The 17,616-nt window shown below is 32.8% G+C and overlaps 1 protein-coding gene across 30 annotated transcripts in view; it reads left to right on the top strand.

The window, feature by feature from the left end:
• LOC129950363 (potassium channel subfamily T member 2) overlaps nucleotides 1-17,616 on the top strand; it is a 216,593-nt gene that overhangs the window by 184,428 nt on the left and 14,549 nt on the right. For 23 of the 30 annotated variants that reach the window (XR_008782105.1, XM_056062300.1, XM_056062287.1 and 20 more), the window contains one exon: nucleotides 10,282-10,416. The exons of the other annotated variants lie outside the window; for them this stretch is intronic. Coding sequence is in view for 22 of the 23 variants with exons in the window: in XM_056062300.1 (XP_055918275.1) it covers nucleotides 10,282-10,416 (135 nt within the window). In the remaining variant the exon portion in view is untranslated. The remainder of the gene's footprint in view (nucleotides 1-10,281; nucleotides 10,417-17,616) is intronic. 30 annotated transcript variants of the gene reach the window in all.

The raw sequence follows: 17,616 nt of genomic DNA, 5'->3' as shown, positions 1-17,616 counted from the left end.
CATACTAAGGCAGTTGGATATTATGCCATAGGTATCTTCATGGTTTGCTAGAATCTTAGAATAAGGTAGGTCGACTTGCTTTCCTCCCAGGATTGACGCTCTGGTCAATAACAAGTTGTACTCAGTCCTGCTGACTTTAGGCATAGATAGTACGTACAGTAGGATGGAATCGTTGGTATAGACTGATGGTTTACCAAATTGCAAAGCCTCCACAACGTTAGCATATGGTAAAGTTTCAACTTCGCTGATAAGCCTGTTGATCTCTTCATGGTCCAAGAGATTTGTATTTACGATTCCGCTTCTCGCCATCTGGCAGGCGCGAACAATTTCGTTTACATCTTCTTTCACCACTAATAATTCGTCCATAACGTTTTGCTCGTGGATAGCCCTATTAGACGATGACGTTTGGATTACGGTGCTGTTAATGACCTGGTTGATCCTTTGGGTGATATCCTTTGTTATCCTAAGGATCCTCTCGTTTATTTTGTATTGATGATTATTATTCTCGATTATGTTGTTCTCGTTTTTGAGCACTTCATCCCAATCTGCTGCGTCAGGGTTACCGGCCAACCATTTCCACGCAGAACCAATCCAATTAATCGACCTTTGCCTTCTATGCATTTTTCCTTTGAGCATATCGATTCGTTCGTGAAGCTGGGTAAGGTGATGGCGTGCCACGATTTTCTTTTCAGGTTGCTTGATTACAGCTTGGACAGCTAAAGTCATTTTGTTGAGCAGATCTTCAAATTCATCTAACCGGATCAAATGCACCAATTTGAAGTGTCCATCGATAATCCACCCTGGTCCTTCCTTTATTGTTACCATTGGGGACTGGTACTCGAAGATAGTGAAGCCTTGCACGGCCGTTAGGAATAATAAGCTATATTGTGTTTTAAATTTGTTACATTGGTTAAATATAAGTAAATCAGTTAAATATAAACTTAATAAGGAAAAAAATAGGTCATGAAAAGTTTAAAAATATTAATAATGTAATATCGTTATTAAAATATCTAGAAAAAATGGAAAAATTAAAATTAATATTCTGAAAAAGAAATGGTTATTAATTATGTAATAATATAGATAATATAGTTTGGTTTTTGTTTAGGCATGGTGCCATTGACCTTTTTTTTTTTTTTTTTTTTTTTTTTTTTTTTTTTTTTTTTTTTTATACATATATATTATAAAAAATTAAATTTTTATATATAAATAATTTTTTGCAATTTTTATGCAATTTTATGTATGCATGTATTTCATTAGTATGATGATTTTTGCCATACATTTAATAAATATACAATTTTTCTGCATTTTATTCATTTCATTATTCTATGCTTTGGCTTTGACATTAAGGTTTCGTTACCTATGTCATTTTATTAAATGTACTATTTTATACATTTTATGTATTTATTTCATTACATTTTATCATTTTATGTCTTTTTACATTACATTGCAAGGGTACATTTTTTTTTTTTTTTTTTTTTTTTTTTTTTTTTTTTTTATACATATATATTATAAAAAATTAAATTTTTATATATAAATAATTTTTTGCAATTTTTATGCAATTTTATGTATGCATGTATTTCATTAGTATGATGATTTTTGCCATACATTTAATAAATATACAATTTTTCTGCATTTTATTCATTTCATTATTCTATGCTTTGGCTTTGACATTAAGGTTTCGTTACCTATGTCATTTTATTAAATGTACTATTTTATACATTTTATGTATTTATTTCATTACATTTTATCATTTTATGTCTTTTTACATTACATTGCAAGGGTACATTTTTTTTTTTTTTTTTTTTTTTTTTTTTTTTTTTCGATGTGTGCTTTCTTTGTGCGGGTGTGTGTTCTGTAGTTAAATATTCTTTAATTGGGATTTGTGAATTTTTCTACCTGTGTCTGTTATAATGGTTACCTTGTTATCTTTTGCTACCACCTCCTTCCGATACAGCGGCTTATGTTTGCCCTGAATCCTCTTGAAGGATGTGTAGACTACGTCACCTTTTTTGTATTTCTTCGGGATAGATTTCTTTTTATTATGCCATTGGTTTTTGGCCTTTTGATTTTTTTCTATCTTTTCCCTAAGTTCCTGATTTACTTTTATCCGATAATTTGACATCTTTTGATAATTTACTCTGGAACTTCTGTTAAAAAACATGTCAGATGGTTTTCTGCCAGTGACCGAGTGAATTGTATTGTTATATCGATCGACCGATATGTGTATCAGCTCCCTTAGCTTAAGTTCTTTATACTCGGCTCTCAAACATCGAAAAATTTCGAGAACTGTTGAATGAAATCTTTCAACTTGGCCGTTAACCTCGCTACGATTAACGGGTGTTTGGTACATCTTTATGTCGAGCATTTTGATAAAGTTAATTATTATGGGGCTGAGAAAACTTTTTTCATTGTCTGTAACTAATATGCTGGGGACTGTAAAATAGTGAAGTACTTTCATCACTTTGTCCCTTAGATATAGAGAGGACTTGTTCCTAATGTGGAATAATTTAGCAAACTTTGAAAACTTGTCGATACATGATATAAACTTTTCACCCTGGATTTCCATAATATCCATGTGCAATATCTCACAAGGATAAGAGGGAATAGGAGTAGGCTGAAACATAGGGGTCGCCGGATGTCGATCATACTTGTTTGTAAGGCAAATGTCACAGGACTTTACATAGCGTGTTATTAAGCTATTCATTTTCGGGAAGTAATATCTTTCAAGGAGTTGTTCCTTGTTCTCTCGAGCATTTCTATGAGCTCGCTTGTGTTCCTTACTAATGAGTTCCCACACTCGATTCTCGTCTGTGACATCTTCAACAATTCTTTGTGTCAGCCTAATCTTATAGCTGGAAAACGTTTCCAAATATACCTTTTGCAGAAGTTCCATACAAAGTTCAGGAATTTTAATGCCATTAACTATATTGGGCCTAAGTTTGGCTTTAAGGACAGCTGTTAGGGCAACGTTATCTAGATACGGAGTTGAGAAGTAGTGTCTTATGTAACCGGGATGTGGTTCCTCCATCGAATCAAGTTTATTATCTGAAACCCTGATAATAATCTGGTTTCGGAAAACATTCAATGGAGCTTCCACATGAGGAATCAGATCCGTTGAATCCTGCTCTGCACTGTGCATTGTTCCACTGGCCGACACGGTTGAAGCCGATTCGACATCTTGTGATCCTAAGGAGGAAACCTGTTCGAAAGCTGTATCAGTATCGGATCTACCATCAGCGAAATTTTGTTCGGAAGCTGTGTCTGTTGAAGATGTGTTCTGTAACGCATTCACTTCACATTCTGTTTCAGCTTTAGCTGAGACAGTCGAGTGGTCGTTTACAATATTAAGTCTCGATAGTGCATCTGCTACCACATTTGATTTTCCAGGCTTGTAAATTAATTCACAATTATAGGAGGACTAAGCTCAAAATGGCTAACAGCCGAAGAAGGTGCAGCTGAGGAGGCTGACGAATTTGTTTTTCCTTCGACAGCTTCGATTCTCCTCTCAAAGCTTTTCAATTGGGAAATCAAGCTACTGACTGCCCCAGTCAATTCAACAATTTGTTGGGCGACTTGATCCATAGTTTATGTTTTTATTTTAAAAATCTCTCTCAAAAAATAAAATAAGAATAAAAAAAAATGTAAAATGTAGGCTTACCTTAACAGACACTAGGCACAGATTATGAAAGATTATTTTTCACCTTATTAAACTTCTTTTTTCTTTTATATCAAATAACTGCACACACTCACACTTGCACAATTAATAACAATTAATAAATTAAATATGATTATTCTTTTCAAATTAGGAATAATATATATATATCTTTTCTTTGAATAGCTTAATGCTTCAAGGATCACTTTTTCTATAGAATATAGATAAATTATGGGCTCTTTTTTCCCACTCACACAATTATCATAACTTCCTCGCTTTAGTCTTTAGTCTTTTAAAAGATATATATTTTTTGTTGAAATATTTTTTCGGAATAAATAAGGGTTTAGATTTAGTACTCCCCTTAACCGACGGAATAGGGTTTCCAAGGAACCGTGTTGCGTGGGAGGTGTCGTTTGAATCCCGTTTAGCCGCAAGCAGCCTACTAATGGAACGATCACCATCACCGTCGTATCCTTTAGCCTTAACAGATATTCGCATGTTCCCATGTTTATGCGAAAAGTTTAGTTATTATCCAAAATGGTCAACTGTGTTCCCATGTTAACAGTGACGTTCACTCAAATAGAGCGTATTGGTAATGAACTAGGATCTACGGGCGAAAAGGATACAGTTTTGCAACGCGGTCCCTGCTCGGGCGCCAATTAACGAATCGCGGATTCGTATATGAAAAAAAAGCGAACGCCAACCCCTGAGGGGCTGGCCCAACGGTTCGACTTACGGAATAAATAAACGGTTATTAAATTTGACAATATATTTATTTAACGACTAATCAGGTCCGGGCTCACAATTGAACTGACTAACTTAAAACTAATTCCCTAAAATAACACCTAACGGCGTGCATCGATGATTGCTGCGTCAGCGACCTTGATACTCGTAGTGTCGGTGCATTCACCTCAATGCACCGTTGTCCAGAATATGATACCCACCAATCGTGGGAACTTATGAGAATATGCTGTTATGCTGAATTGGCAAATCATAGTCGCGCGTGTTGGCGCGAGGTGTTAACTTCCTCTTTTGACACCATAGTTTGTATGTATCCGTTTTGGATTTGTTTGCCTGAGGACATTCAGAGTCATACCATAGGTTCCTCTGTGGGTTTCTGCTATAAGAACCCCAGCATTTCTTCCGCAGCATTCCTGATTCCCTGTTGGCAAAGATGCCAGAAGTTTTCCGGACACTTCTCACCCGTTGTAGGGTTCTTTGGAGGCTCTTAAGATATTTTGTTGGCAAAGGCATTGGCGGTGTCTTCCTGCTGTAATCTTCCAACGTTGAATTTTCTTCTCTCGGTTGATATTCACAAGCGCAGTTTAGAACCAACTAGATTGTGGTCAGACTCTATTTTGGCTGATCTGCACGTGCGAACGCCAAGTATGCTAGAGTAGTGTCTTCTGTGGAAGCATTGGCTTGTCGAAAATAACGTCTTGATGTAGACACCAAAACACAAATGCACCATGTAAGAAAAGATGACTTTTAACAAATTGTTCGTTGTAGAATTGAAGCTGCTTTACAGAGCCAATTATTTGCACCTTTTAAGTGAATACTCCGAGATTTTTGTACATAATTGTTCTCAGGGTAGTTTATGAAATATTGAGCACTTGTAAAAAAGACTTTTAGAAACTTATTTCAGCCAAAACTTCTTTTCAAAAACTTACTGTCTGGACTGCACAGTACTCTCAATATTTTACAACGGCGTGCGTTGAAGCGTTAACCCACTAAATTCTGTCAAGAATATTTTGTGCAGAATCCGATTTTTGGAGGTTATTAATAATTTTTATGAAAACTGATAAAATTGTATAGTATTAAAGTTTGTTACAATTCGGAGAGAACAAATGATCAATTTTATAAATTTTGTAAATCTGTCATTATTTGAAGTTGTTCCAATTTCTTTAGGATACATTTTTAACTAGTTTTAGTTTTTTTTTTTCTAAACAATAAAAAGCTTTCTTAAACTAATGTCAATTTCTATATAAACATTTATTTATTATTCTTAATTTCTGACACATATTCCAGAACTATTCAAAATGCTTTCTCGCTCAAAGCGTTATCCTGTGTAAAATTTCCCATCCAACCTATCCCTCTTTAATAATTTAAATTAAAAAAAAACAAATACTGTTTAATTTCGGACTTTCTGATAATAAACGCACACGCACGCAGTGAGTCTTTCTTGTAAAAAAAAAAAAAAAAAACATCTAATTAAAGTCTTAATAATTGAACCCTTTATATCAAACTAAATTTTGTCCCAAATTATTTTTGTTTTCTTTTGTTGAGTTTTTGTAAGACGCTTTTGCTTGCTTATACTTTTTTTCTGTAGCAATTAATGAACCTTTTCTTTATCATAGAAACTTAAAGTTGAAGTTTTGTTTATTAATTAATAATGAAAGTTCCTTCAGCATGTTGTATTTATTGTAAATACACTTTATAGAAAAAGAATAACAGAGTTATTCTAGGTATATTGTTTTTTTCTTTGCTTTAGCTTATAAAAAAATTAATGTTGTATAAGTAGGTTAATAAAATGTTTTAACTAGTGTAAAAATATGAGGTTTCTTATTTCGAAAGCCAAGGCTTTGCTTATCCAAAAAAATAACTTTGTATTCATAGAACAAGGATTTCTTATTTTAGTTCAGTAGTTAAAGCTCTAAGCACTTAAAAGTCACTTCTCATAGCTTCTATCGTTTCCTTTGTTTTCGTTGCATTATTTTGGAATACTCTTGTGGCTTTAATTGCATTTGATATAAAAATAGTTGAACACATTTTCTTTGTTGACTATGTTTTTGTGTCCTTAGTTTTTTTCTTTGTTTTATAGTTGCCAGATTAAAGAACAAAATTTAATTTGTTGAGATTTTTGTTTTTATATTACTTGTTGGTTACGTAATTGTTTAAATTAGTTAAAATAAGTGTACTTCCATTAATTTGAGAATGAATAAAGTTAAAATAAGTTGGGAAAGTTTAGGAAAAACAAAATCTAAGAAAAACAAAATCTAACAATGAAACTGATTGGGTTGAATAATGTATAATGCAAGAAATCAGTGATATATTAAGTACCTTCATTAGCACTTTTTCTAATCGAATTTAAAAAAACCAGGCAATGATGTACTGTACATATATCACTTTAAAAATTACTTATCATAAAACTTTGATTATCTAGTAATTCAGTAAACTCAAAATATTCATCATGATTAAGTTGAAGAACGAATAGTGTCTGCGAATTATGTAAACAAAATATTTACCGAAGTTTGAAGTCGATGATCGCAACTTTAAGAGCGTTAATTTAAATTTTTGGTCATAATTCTGGCCCTATCTCATTTGCATTATGAAACAGTACATTATGCACTAAATTACTGGTTGGGGCGGTTGTCATCCCAGCAGCGCTGCGGCGTTATTTGGCCATATTCAGCTATTTTCAGAAAATCGAGTAAATTAAATTGAAATCTTAATTGAAAAACGAATTGAATTGTTTCAAGGTTCTATCATTCGATCCATTTTATAACTTCGAAAAATGTTCAAAATCACTTTAAGTGAACTTAAAGCAGCTGACATTTGGCAAACAATTTTATTTACTGTCATAATTTGTATGATTTCTTATGTTTATATTTTATCTGTTTAAATATTAAATATTTGTGTTCCATTTTTTGCACTATGTTGATGCACATTTGCTGCAGATTTGCGGTTCTTTGCGATAGTCAGTTTTCAAAGATCGGTTGGGAAAGATTCTGGTTTCAAAGTATAGTTTCTGAATGTGTCATGAAAGTTCTTGAAAGAACATTGTTTTTATAGTATAGAGAAGACAACGTTTTAAATTTTGTCCCTTCTCTCAAATATAAAGTAGAAGCTGCAACTTCAAGTGCATCCTATAAAGAACAAACGGAGTTATCTATGGTCATGAACTTTGAGCTCCTAAGTCAGTTGGATCTTATACGGGGGTAGGGTCAAGCCCCGATACAAAATTCGCCAAGTTGAAGTCTGCGAAAGGTCGAGTTCTTGTGCACGGTGAGGAATAGAGTGACTTAGGTTCTGTTGTACACTTTCACGGGCCTCGGCGATTTTCTAGGCTGATCTTGCGTTCCTTAACCGTACGGGTGTTGACTGATTGCTTACTGAACCGGTCGTCTCAAATTTGGCCACCAAACGTAGAGGAGTCGACTGTGGAGCGTTATCACGTCTACCGTAAAAGGGGCGAGATGCACCCAACGTTTGCGTTAAAGAACACTAATTTTGATAATAAAGCTTTATCATTTGAACGTTCTGTTCAATCGTGTAACTTGCATGGTAATTTGGCATTAACAACTAAATAATAAACAAAAGATTTGACAGATGTCGCGTTGCGCCAAAGTCTACCCGCGCCAATTTAATAACCCTTTATGTAGTCACGATGGTATCTAGTTAGTGAAAATAACATTTAAAACTTTGGTTCTGTTTTGTCAAACCTATAGTTTTTATATTAATTTTGCGTAAGAATTCCAGGTCATAACACTACGATGACAAACGTAAAGTTTGTTAATTTTTAGTTATACAAATTCAATTAATATTTTTTAAAATTAAAAATCGAATTGAATCAAGAATATATTGAGAGCAAATTAAGATATAAACATCAAACTTCTCATCTTATATAAAATATTTTTCTGAACTTTTAGTAAGATTTAAAAAAAAAATAAAAAGATAATTACAATTTAATTCGTTTCACGTCTAATTAAAAAAAAAATTGTTCAATCGTTGATCTAATAATTTTCGAAATTCTTTAAATGAAAATTGATTATATTATGCAAATTTCACCTTTCCAATGGGTTTTTGTGACCATAATTTAAATCGGAATGTATCACGTCAGGTTTTTGAGATATAAGTTTTTAAAATTCGAAAAACCACGTACATACTTATGTATATAAGTACATCTAAATTTATGAAGTAGCTTTTTCTTCAATGAAATATAAAATAGTTGTCCAAACCTTTAATACCTTTCTTCAATATTGAGTTGAAATATTTTTAGTATTTTAAATAATAGTCGAAAATTCTTCATAAAATGTTACATTTATGCTAAAACGGTTTTCAACAGACAGTTTATAAGTGAGTTTTGCTCTTGTAACGAATTTGCTGCCTAAACAATTCTTTTATATCAATTTTGTTTCAAATATGTTAGAAAACATAAAAATAATGTGGAAAACTGATATTTTTATAAAACTTGAGCAAACAGTTTAAATTAAATTATGAATTCGAAATCCACGCTAAAAATTACGTCAAAATGTATTTTTCAAAACTATAAAAGTATTAAATTCAAAGTCTACTTTAAACTTTTTTAAAAAGTCCAATAAAGACTTACATGTAATGAGAATTTAAAGGAACTTAGTAAGATACTAAAATGATTTAAATTGTATCTAGAAGAGAAAGGTTTCTGCCATGCAAAATAGTCATACAAAACTTTGCCTGAAAAGTCCCGTTTGTGATTGGTTTTAGCATTTTTAGGGACATAAAAACATCTGATGTGATAAAAAAAAGTGTTATTTTTCTTGTAGAACAGAGTAAAAAACCTTAATTTGTCAAATATTGCTGAACCGTGACTCTACTGTTTTTTGAAACAAAAATAATTGAGCAAAAATAGAAACCGGTATCAAAGTATGGAAAGTACATCGACATTTTTGACGTTAAATTAAAACTTCAGTCAATTTGTCTCAAACCTGAATACGTATTTAGATCAAAGTTTTGCTTTAAAATTTGTAAATCAAAAAGTATGACAAAAAAAAATTAGTTTGAATATTAAAGTACGATTAAATTATCAACTACAATGGAAATGCACTTAAGCTCTCATAATTATGTTCGATTTTTATTTTGTTTTATTTTATGTTTTGGTTCCTTCAATCATCATTAGGCCGTTAAAACACACATCACACAAGCAAACGACAACAAAAAGGACAATCAAATTGGAATATTCCTTTAGCTTTTCATATAATATCCCCCACATACCAATGCAAACGTACCCTCTATTATACACTGACATTCACACACACAGTTCATGACAACCAAAATCTGCCTGAATGCTCATACCATATTTCTTATACTAGCTATTATATATATTTCTATATTTTTTATTCACACCATTTTGTATCTTTTATTATGTTCCTTTTTTCTGTCTGTCTGTATACACTTAAAAGATAAATACCTTCACATGTCTTGCATAGCAAATTTATCTCAGAAATGTGATATCCTTGATTTTTATTTTACTTTCTAACGAATGCGTGTGTTTGTTTTCTTATTTTTTTTCCGAATTTACATACATGATGGATTTTGTCACACAAAAATATTATTTCTGATAAATTTCAAAATAAAATAAAAACATGTAGACTCGTATACAAACAGCAATAATGATATGATTATACTCTTAGACTTACCTTATGTTAGATTTGCATGAAGAAATACTATTTTTATTTTGTTTTTGTACTTTGCTGTCATAATTTGTGTCAGGAACATTTATAAAATAAGCCCTTAGTTGTTGTCTGGATACAATATTTGAATTTGCTCTGAAAAAAAAAGTTTATTTAAATTAAAACAAAAAATTATATTATATTTATTATTATTTTGTATAAATACAAATTAAAAACAAAAAATAAACTGACTATGCACAGTACGATGAAGGATCTCGAACGCCGGAGTCAACAAAGGACAGCAGTGAAGCCCTAAGAGGCGTGACATATCGTCCTCCGGCTCATCATAAGCCAACCACTTGCATGGGTGGTTGTTCTGACCGTAAGGGATCATCTGTAAGTACAATCCAAATAGTCCCAATTTCACCACCAATTCCATCAAATTAAAAGCAAAAAAGAAAACAATTCTTAAACAAAATAATTTATATAGAATGAAAATTGTGTACCACCACCAATTTCTTTCTTATTTTTCTTTCACTTTCTCTGTTGCGTATCTTAAGTTTTGATTTTTGTTTTCTGTCGTAAAGAATAAGCAAGAAAAAAAAAGAACACCTTGGGAAACGTTTTCTTAAATCTACTTTTCAGCACCAATCACTTGTGTGAGCTGTGTCGTTATAGCAAATTGTATTTCCTTGTAAATAGTAATTTTGTTTTATTTTTTTCCGTAACGTAAGCGTTAGACGTTAGAGAAAATCTCTATAGCTACCTTTTATAAGAAGCTCTTATTTCTGTTGTTGGCATCGTTGTCGTTGTTGCTGTTGCTGTCGGCAAAGATGACTTCATTAAGGTGAAGAAAATTGAGGCCGATAAAACCACAATAGAAATAAGGAGCAAATTTTGTTAACCCCATTCATTGGATTTTTTTCTTCTTTTTGTGTCCTTATATTGGTGTTGTACTGTTGGTGTTGTTAATTTTTATAATAATAACAATAATGATAATGTATTTTTGGAAATGTCTTGCCATAAATAACACATTTTAAACGTTTCTTACAGGATATTATTAAAGTTATAGATATTCACAATGCAATTTGATTCTCTATTGATTTTTAAGATTTATAAGCAATTTCTTAAAAATTTGTATATTTACATTTTAACAGTCTTGAATTGATTAATTTTTAAAAACAGACTTCTGGTTTTTATATTTGATCTTTTTTGGGTTGGGAGGGATTATTAAAGATTTTAAAATACAATGGCTGATTTACCTAATTTTAAACGATGTTAACAATTTACTAAAGTTGAAATAACGGAATCGTTAGTTTAACTTTTAGCAATTTGCTAAATCCATATGACACCTCTTAAATTATACTTATAAGACCTGTGGATGAAATGGTCGAGTCAACAGTTGGGAATTTGGATTAATGGGTCCGTTAAAGCGTAAAAGGCAATTAGCAGTTGGCTAGTTAGCAATACGATAAGAAAGGTTTAAAAATTTGAATTCCCTGATTGCTAAATATTTAATAAATTGCTAACTAGTAAATTGTCAAACCTTTAGCAATAGGTTGTTTAAAATTTTGCGCCAGTAAATTTTAATATTCCGAAGAATTAAATTTATCTTTTTCAAATTCGAAGAAAAATATTGAGGAACAACATAGGGCACACGGCGATAGTGTACAAGTACAATACCAACTTAGCCAGTAACTTAAAATTGTCAACGCTTACTAAGCTAGTTCATAATTTTCACCCTACCAAATTTCAAGGAGTTTCTGAGATGCAGCACTGTTAAAATCGCAAAAAACTGAAACTGAATGAAGTTCGAAACTTTTATGAGCAGGTAAAACGAAATTCACAAGTACATAAACCTCAAACCAAAGGCTGCAAAGACGAAAGTAGAAACATCATAGTGGAACCGTAGCTAATGCTGAGGATATGGATAGACATCTTCTCCAGTCTGTATAACGGCGACGACGAACCGAATTCCACTGTCAGGAAGGATGATCCATTCAACAGAGACGTCGAAAGCCAACAGCACCGCCTGAATTAAAGATTGCCATATACACATAACCTCAAGTATAACAAAGCCGTTGGAGCAGATGGTTTGAATGACGAGCTCTCAAAGCAGCTGGAGATAATTTGGTTAGGAGCATGCACCAACTTATCTGTAAGATATGATCGGAAGAAAGAATGTCTAATAAATAGAACCTCAATATTGTAAGACCTATTTTGAAAAAAGGAGACCCTCTTAACTGTACCAACTATAGAGGCATCAGTCTACTTAACATCGCTTACAAAATCTTCTCTGCCGTAATATGTGAACGTCTAAAGCCCATCGTCAACAACCTGATAGATCCTTATCAGTGTGGTTTTAGACCAACAAATTCCACAGTCGATCATATATTTACATTAAGACAGATCCCGAAAAAACCCAAGAACATCAAGCTGAGACCCACCATCTTTTCATTAATTTAAGGCAGCATATTAGAGCATTTACAGGGATGAGCTGTTTTGTATAGAGCCATGTCTAGAGTTGGAACCTCCACCAAACTCATCCGTTTATGCAGGATGACCATTGAGAATTTTTAATATACTATCATATGCTGATGAAATTGACATAATCGGAAGAACTCATCGTGATGACGTGATGTCAATTAAGCTTTTGTTAGTATTGATACAGAGGCGTCAAAAATGGGTTTAATGGTTAGTGAGGGCAAAACAAAGTACATTCTGTCATCAGGAAAGGACCTAAAATACTGACGTCTCGGTCAAAACACCACCATCAACAGACGTTACTTTGAGGTAGTTAAGCATTTTGTCTACCTAGGCTCCGCTTTAAATACAGAAAACAACAACTAAGAAAGCAATTGAGAAGCAAAGCCCTCTCTTGAGCGACCAAACTTCAGCTGTATAAGACCCTCATTATCCCCATCCTCCTATACGGTGGAGAAGCATGGGCTATGACAAAATCATAGGTGGCGGGCACAAGTGGAAAGTGACCACACCGAACTTGTAGTATGAAACTGGAGACATCTAACTAGGGATCGAGTTAGACCGAGAAGTTTTGTTGGGTGATGCCCTAATTCACACAGGATTGTAGCGCCACTTGAAGTAAGTAAGTAAGTTACTTCTAAATCTTACAGAATGATGATAAATAACTGAGTGGAAGTGGTGATTTTTATTCAAATGCGAAAACTCTATGATCATATCTTAAGAAGGCGTGATATCCGCCCATTTTTCATGTGTATGTTATGTTATCATTTACAATTAACACTTCTGATGCTTTCATGATGATGAAATTTAATAGAGACGAAAGTGTGGATGTGCATTCAGAGACATAACTTTTAAATTAGAGGTTGTACACCTCAATTAAATTCAAAGAAAAATAAAGCTTTTACCAGTAAAACTAAAGCAATAGCTGAAGCTACCCTACTTGACAATGTTGTAGATGTACAAACTAATGTTGGTGATTTGCAAATTATAAATTCAATGAAGCTCTATGTTTGCAGCTGTATTTGGTAACTATTCTTTTACAGATTTTCAAAATTAATTTAAACACCCAAACTGGCAAAACATAGCGACTATTTCAACTTTCTATTATTTTACAGTACTACATTTTTTTTAAAAGGATTTTTGGTAAAATTTACTCTAGTATTCTATGAACATTTTATCCTTCTACATGCGACATTTAACCTCTGAATTACTTCGTTATCAATGGTTTGTAAAACAGTTGACTTCGATACAAAACATTTGAATATATAATTTAATTATTTGTAAATTAAAAAACTCCTATATGAAGATTCAGGTCTATGATTTAGTAAGAAAGCGAACTGCAACAAAGTTGCTCTGTTTGATTGATAAAAAACAAAAGGGTCAATTCCTTTTCTAAAAGTATTAATTCAGAACTCTTGGCTTTAGTAATCAAAATTAGCGTACATTCCCAAAGCTGCAAAATACTACGATTGTTCCACACTTCATAATGTATTCTTTCAATATTTCCTTTCAACAACTACTCAAAAATTAGTTATTCCCAAAAACACTTTAAACCCATAAAGATCTCTTATTTATTCCACTTATGTTCTTTTACGCTTTTTATTAAATGATACAATTTCATGTTATATATATGTATGTATAATGCATTTTCAAATTTTTGAAAAAAAAAAAAATAAGGATCAAATATCATAGTGCTCTGCTTGTTGAGCAGCAAGAGTAAGTGTCTCTATATAAACCACATGAAACACTGAACCCTTAAAATTTAAAACACAAGCAGAACGTGCTTCGAAAATATTTTATATAGGGAGAGATATACTCATTGGGTTACTTCACAACAAGTTTGGAATTTCAAAAAATTCCCCATGAAAATATCTTACCCGTATTTGAAAATTTGCATTTTGTTTGCAGGACACTCCATACCCGCAAAGTAAGATTTTTCGAATACAAACGAATAAAGGGCCATCCACATCACTCTTCTTAATTTACAAGTTCCTGGGTTTTCAAAACCGTAGGGTTTGCCGACCAAACCACCCATGGAAGAGTGCATAATGCAACACACTATTTTAACTACCATCTCTCACTGACTCAGTTCAGTAAGAAATCGTGAGTTTTCCAACTTGGTCGTAGATTTTCAGATACCTATATTTTCTGAAAATAAAACAACGAAACAGTTTTAGGTCCTTGCCAAATGCTTTCTGCTTGATGAATACTAAATAAGGACCTTAATGAGCGGTTTGGAATGTGTCTCTTTCTGCTTAATGAATTTTGAGGTCTTCAGAAGGAAAGAGCATGGAGTGCCTTTCGTTTTGTTGCTTGATTTCTTATGGGTGTTTAGCTGATTGTTCCACCGGTTGTATGGTAGTAATTAACTTGTCGCTCTTAGATTTACTTTGTAGAATTTCTAGAAAGTTATCTTCCTTACCAACTCCAGACTCCTTAAGTGAGATTGTAATGTAGGTATGCATGTATGTATACTGAGGGTATTTCCCATCAGGAACACCAACTGAGCCTTTTCCTGTGTGCAGTGTATGCTAAAATATCAAGAGCATATGCTTGTTGTGTGTGTAGGTATGTAATTTGATTTAATGAGAATAAATTGGAGTGGCAAGTGGTGCCATTTAATTTGTTAGAATTTCTAGAGTTTGCGATAGAATATGATGAAGGTGTTTCTTGAAACCAACTTACGAATAATGTCTGCATTAAAACTAATGAATCTTTGCCGTATGATTACGAGTCAGATTAGAAGAGGTGCTGATGTGCATTATGAAGACAAAAAATGATAATTTTAATTACCACAAACCTTTTTTGATGTTGGCTTTGATTAGAATAAAAGAAAATCCTAGTGAATTGTGCAGGATAAATTATGAAAAAGCCAAAGAAAAATAAGATCATATTATTTTGTATATGCACTCAGCTTAATAACGAAAGCATTTAAAGGAAAGAACTGTAAAGTCAACAAAATATAGAAATTTAAGAGTTGTACATTTTTTAAACTCGATTTTAGATTCAAGAAACAAACTTTGTAAAATAAATAAATTAGGTGGCACAATAATCCGTTGCGTCCGCGCAATCATTCCTGTGTGTCGAGTTATGTTTTTTCTCTAGAAGTACCCGCGAGGCCGCGACATGATGGTTAGCGCTTTGAACAGTCATGCCAAATGCCTTGGGTTCAAACCCTGCCATGCCATCTTAAGTTTTTTTCACGGGTACTGACTTTTACGAGGTATTTGTCAATCCTCCAAGAGTAATTCTTGTCGTAAACAGTGCTTTCTCGAATTTGTTGTTCGGATGTGGCATATAAATTGTAGGTCCCCTCCATCCATATTTTCGTACGTCCCTTCTTTATCATCCATATCTCAAGATCCAGTGGAGATATCGACCTCAAATAAATGTTTTTATACAAATAATAATACAGAAAGGACCCTCTGAGTGGGTGGTTTTTTTTTACCATAGCAAGGTACATAATATTCTGATTTACTCCAAAATATCTCACGAACCAATAACGCTAGCGACTTGAATTAAATTTTATATGAAATATATATAATATTTTGACGTGCTAACAAACTTACAACATTTTGAAAAAAATCAATGAATATTGATTGTCAAAAAACATAAACATTTAAAAACTTTTATGAGAACCGTTTGGCAATATGAGAAAGCCAACTGGGAAGGCCTCAATGAATTCTTCAGAAACTTTAACTGGTCACTATGCTTCCTTGATAGTGACGTGGATTGCAGCGCAGATATGGTTACAAATTTAATTCTTTGTGGAATGAGAAATTTTATCACGAATAGGGTAAAATTTATCAAACCTAAAGAAAACTCATGGGTTTATTCGAGCTGTAAAAAGGTTATTTGGATCAAAGATGCAAGTTTCCGGATACATAAAGCCAACCCTACTGAGGAGAACCGGAATAAGTTCATACAAGCTAGAAGGACCTGTAATGGTAATATTCGACGAACCAAAATTTTACATGATCAGAAGGCAAAAATACTACAATGTCCCGAAGGTAGTAAAAATGTCTGGTACGATGCAAAAAGTTTTTTACCCCTTCTAACCTGGCCATAATTAACAAAGGTTTTATTCGTCCTAAACTCGAGCATAACTATCATATTTGGACTGGAGACCCAATAACGTACTAAAAATGATAGGAGATTGTTCTATCACTGAGACATTTGCTTCTCTTGAACACCGCCGGCCGCAAGGTCTCATGCCTGTCATTGTTTTATTGTTACTTTTATAAACAATGCTCTAGCGAAATAATCATTTGTATTAAACAATTCGATCGTAATACTCGTACTGCTAGGAATGCCCATCAGTTTACCCTTGAGCTCAATTTCGGGCGTACTGCCAAGTATAGAGATTCTTTTTTAAATGGCACATCGAGAATGTGGAATGTTTTGACCAACTCTGTTTTTCACTCCCATTTTGATGTTCAGAGCTTTAAGACCAATGTGCACCGGTATCTCCTCTTAAATACTTCCCTATTTTCGTAGTGTTCGCACTGTGTTTAAATATAAAGGGTACTAATAACAACTTGAGTGCATGTAAAAAATAATAATAAAAAAAATCAATTGACAAATCGATTACAATAACTTCCTATAGGCAGTTAACAAGAAAAAAAGTCCGACTAGGACACTCTTGCTTATACCTACATCGTGCCACTTCTAAAAATTACTATTTGCGACGTCAAAATAAAAGTTGATTTCTCTCAAGATTTTTGAAAAATCTCTTCAAAGTGTTCAAAAGAAATAAAGTTGTACAATACGTTATACAAGCAGAAAGAGGATGATATTTCAATTAGTTGTAACAAATTTAGACACTTACGTATTTTCCTTCAAACTATAGTATTTCCCTAATACTGATCCAAAAGCTTCGAATATTAACAAAGATGGTTTCATAAAGGTAATTATACATTTTTCAAACCGCTAATTTTCCCTTTACAACTTAAAGTATGCAACAACCAGAAACCAAGCAAAACAAATTGTTTCAGTTGATAAAACATCTAAAAGTATATATCGTTAGACAAATAATTTAAAAATACGTTATGAATCCAAAGCTTTTTTAGAACTTATGTCAACACAATAATAACAAATTAATCTGATGAACCA

Source organism: Eupeodes corollae, chromosome 3, assembly GCF_945859685.1.
Source record: "Eupeodes corollae chromosome 3, idEupCoro1.1, whole genome shotgun sequence".
Lineage (NCBI taxonomy): Eukaryota > Metazoa > Arthropoda > Insecta > Diptera > Syrphidae > Eupeodes > Eupeodes corollae.
Note: the sequence above shows the minus strand (reverse complement) of the source record. Positions and strands in the feature narration are given on the sequence as shown.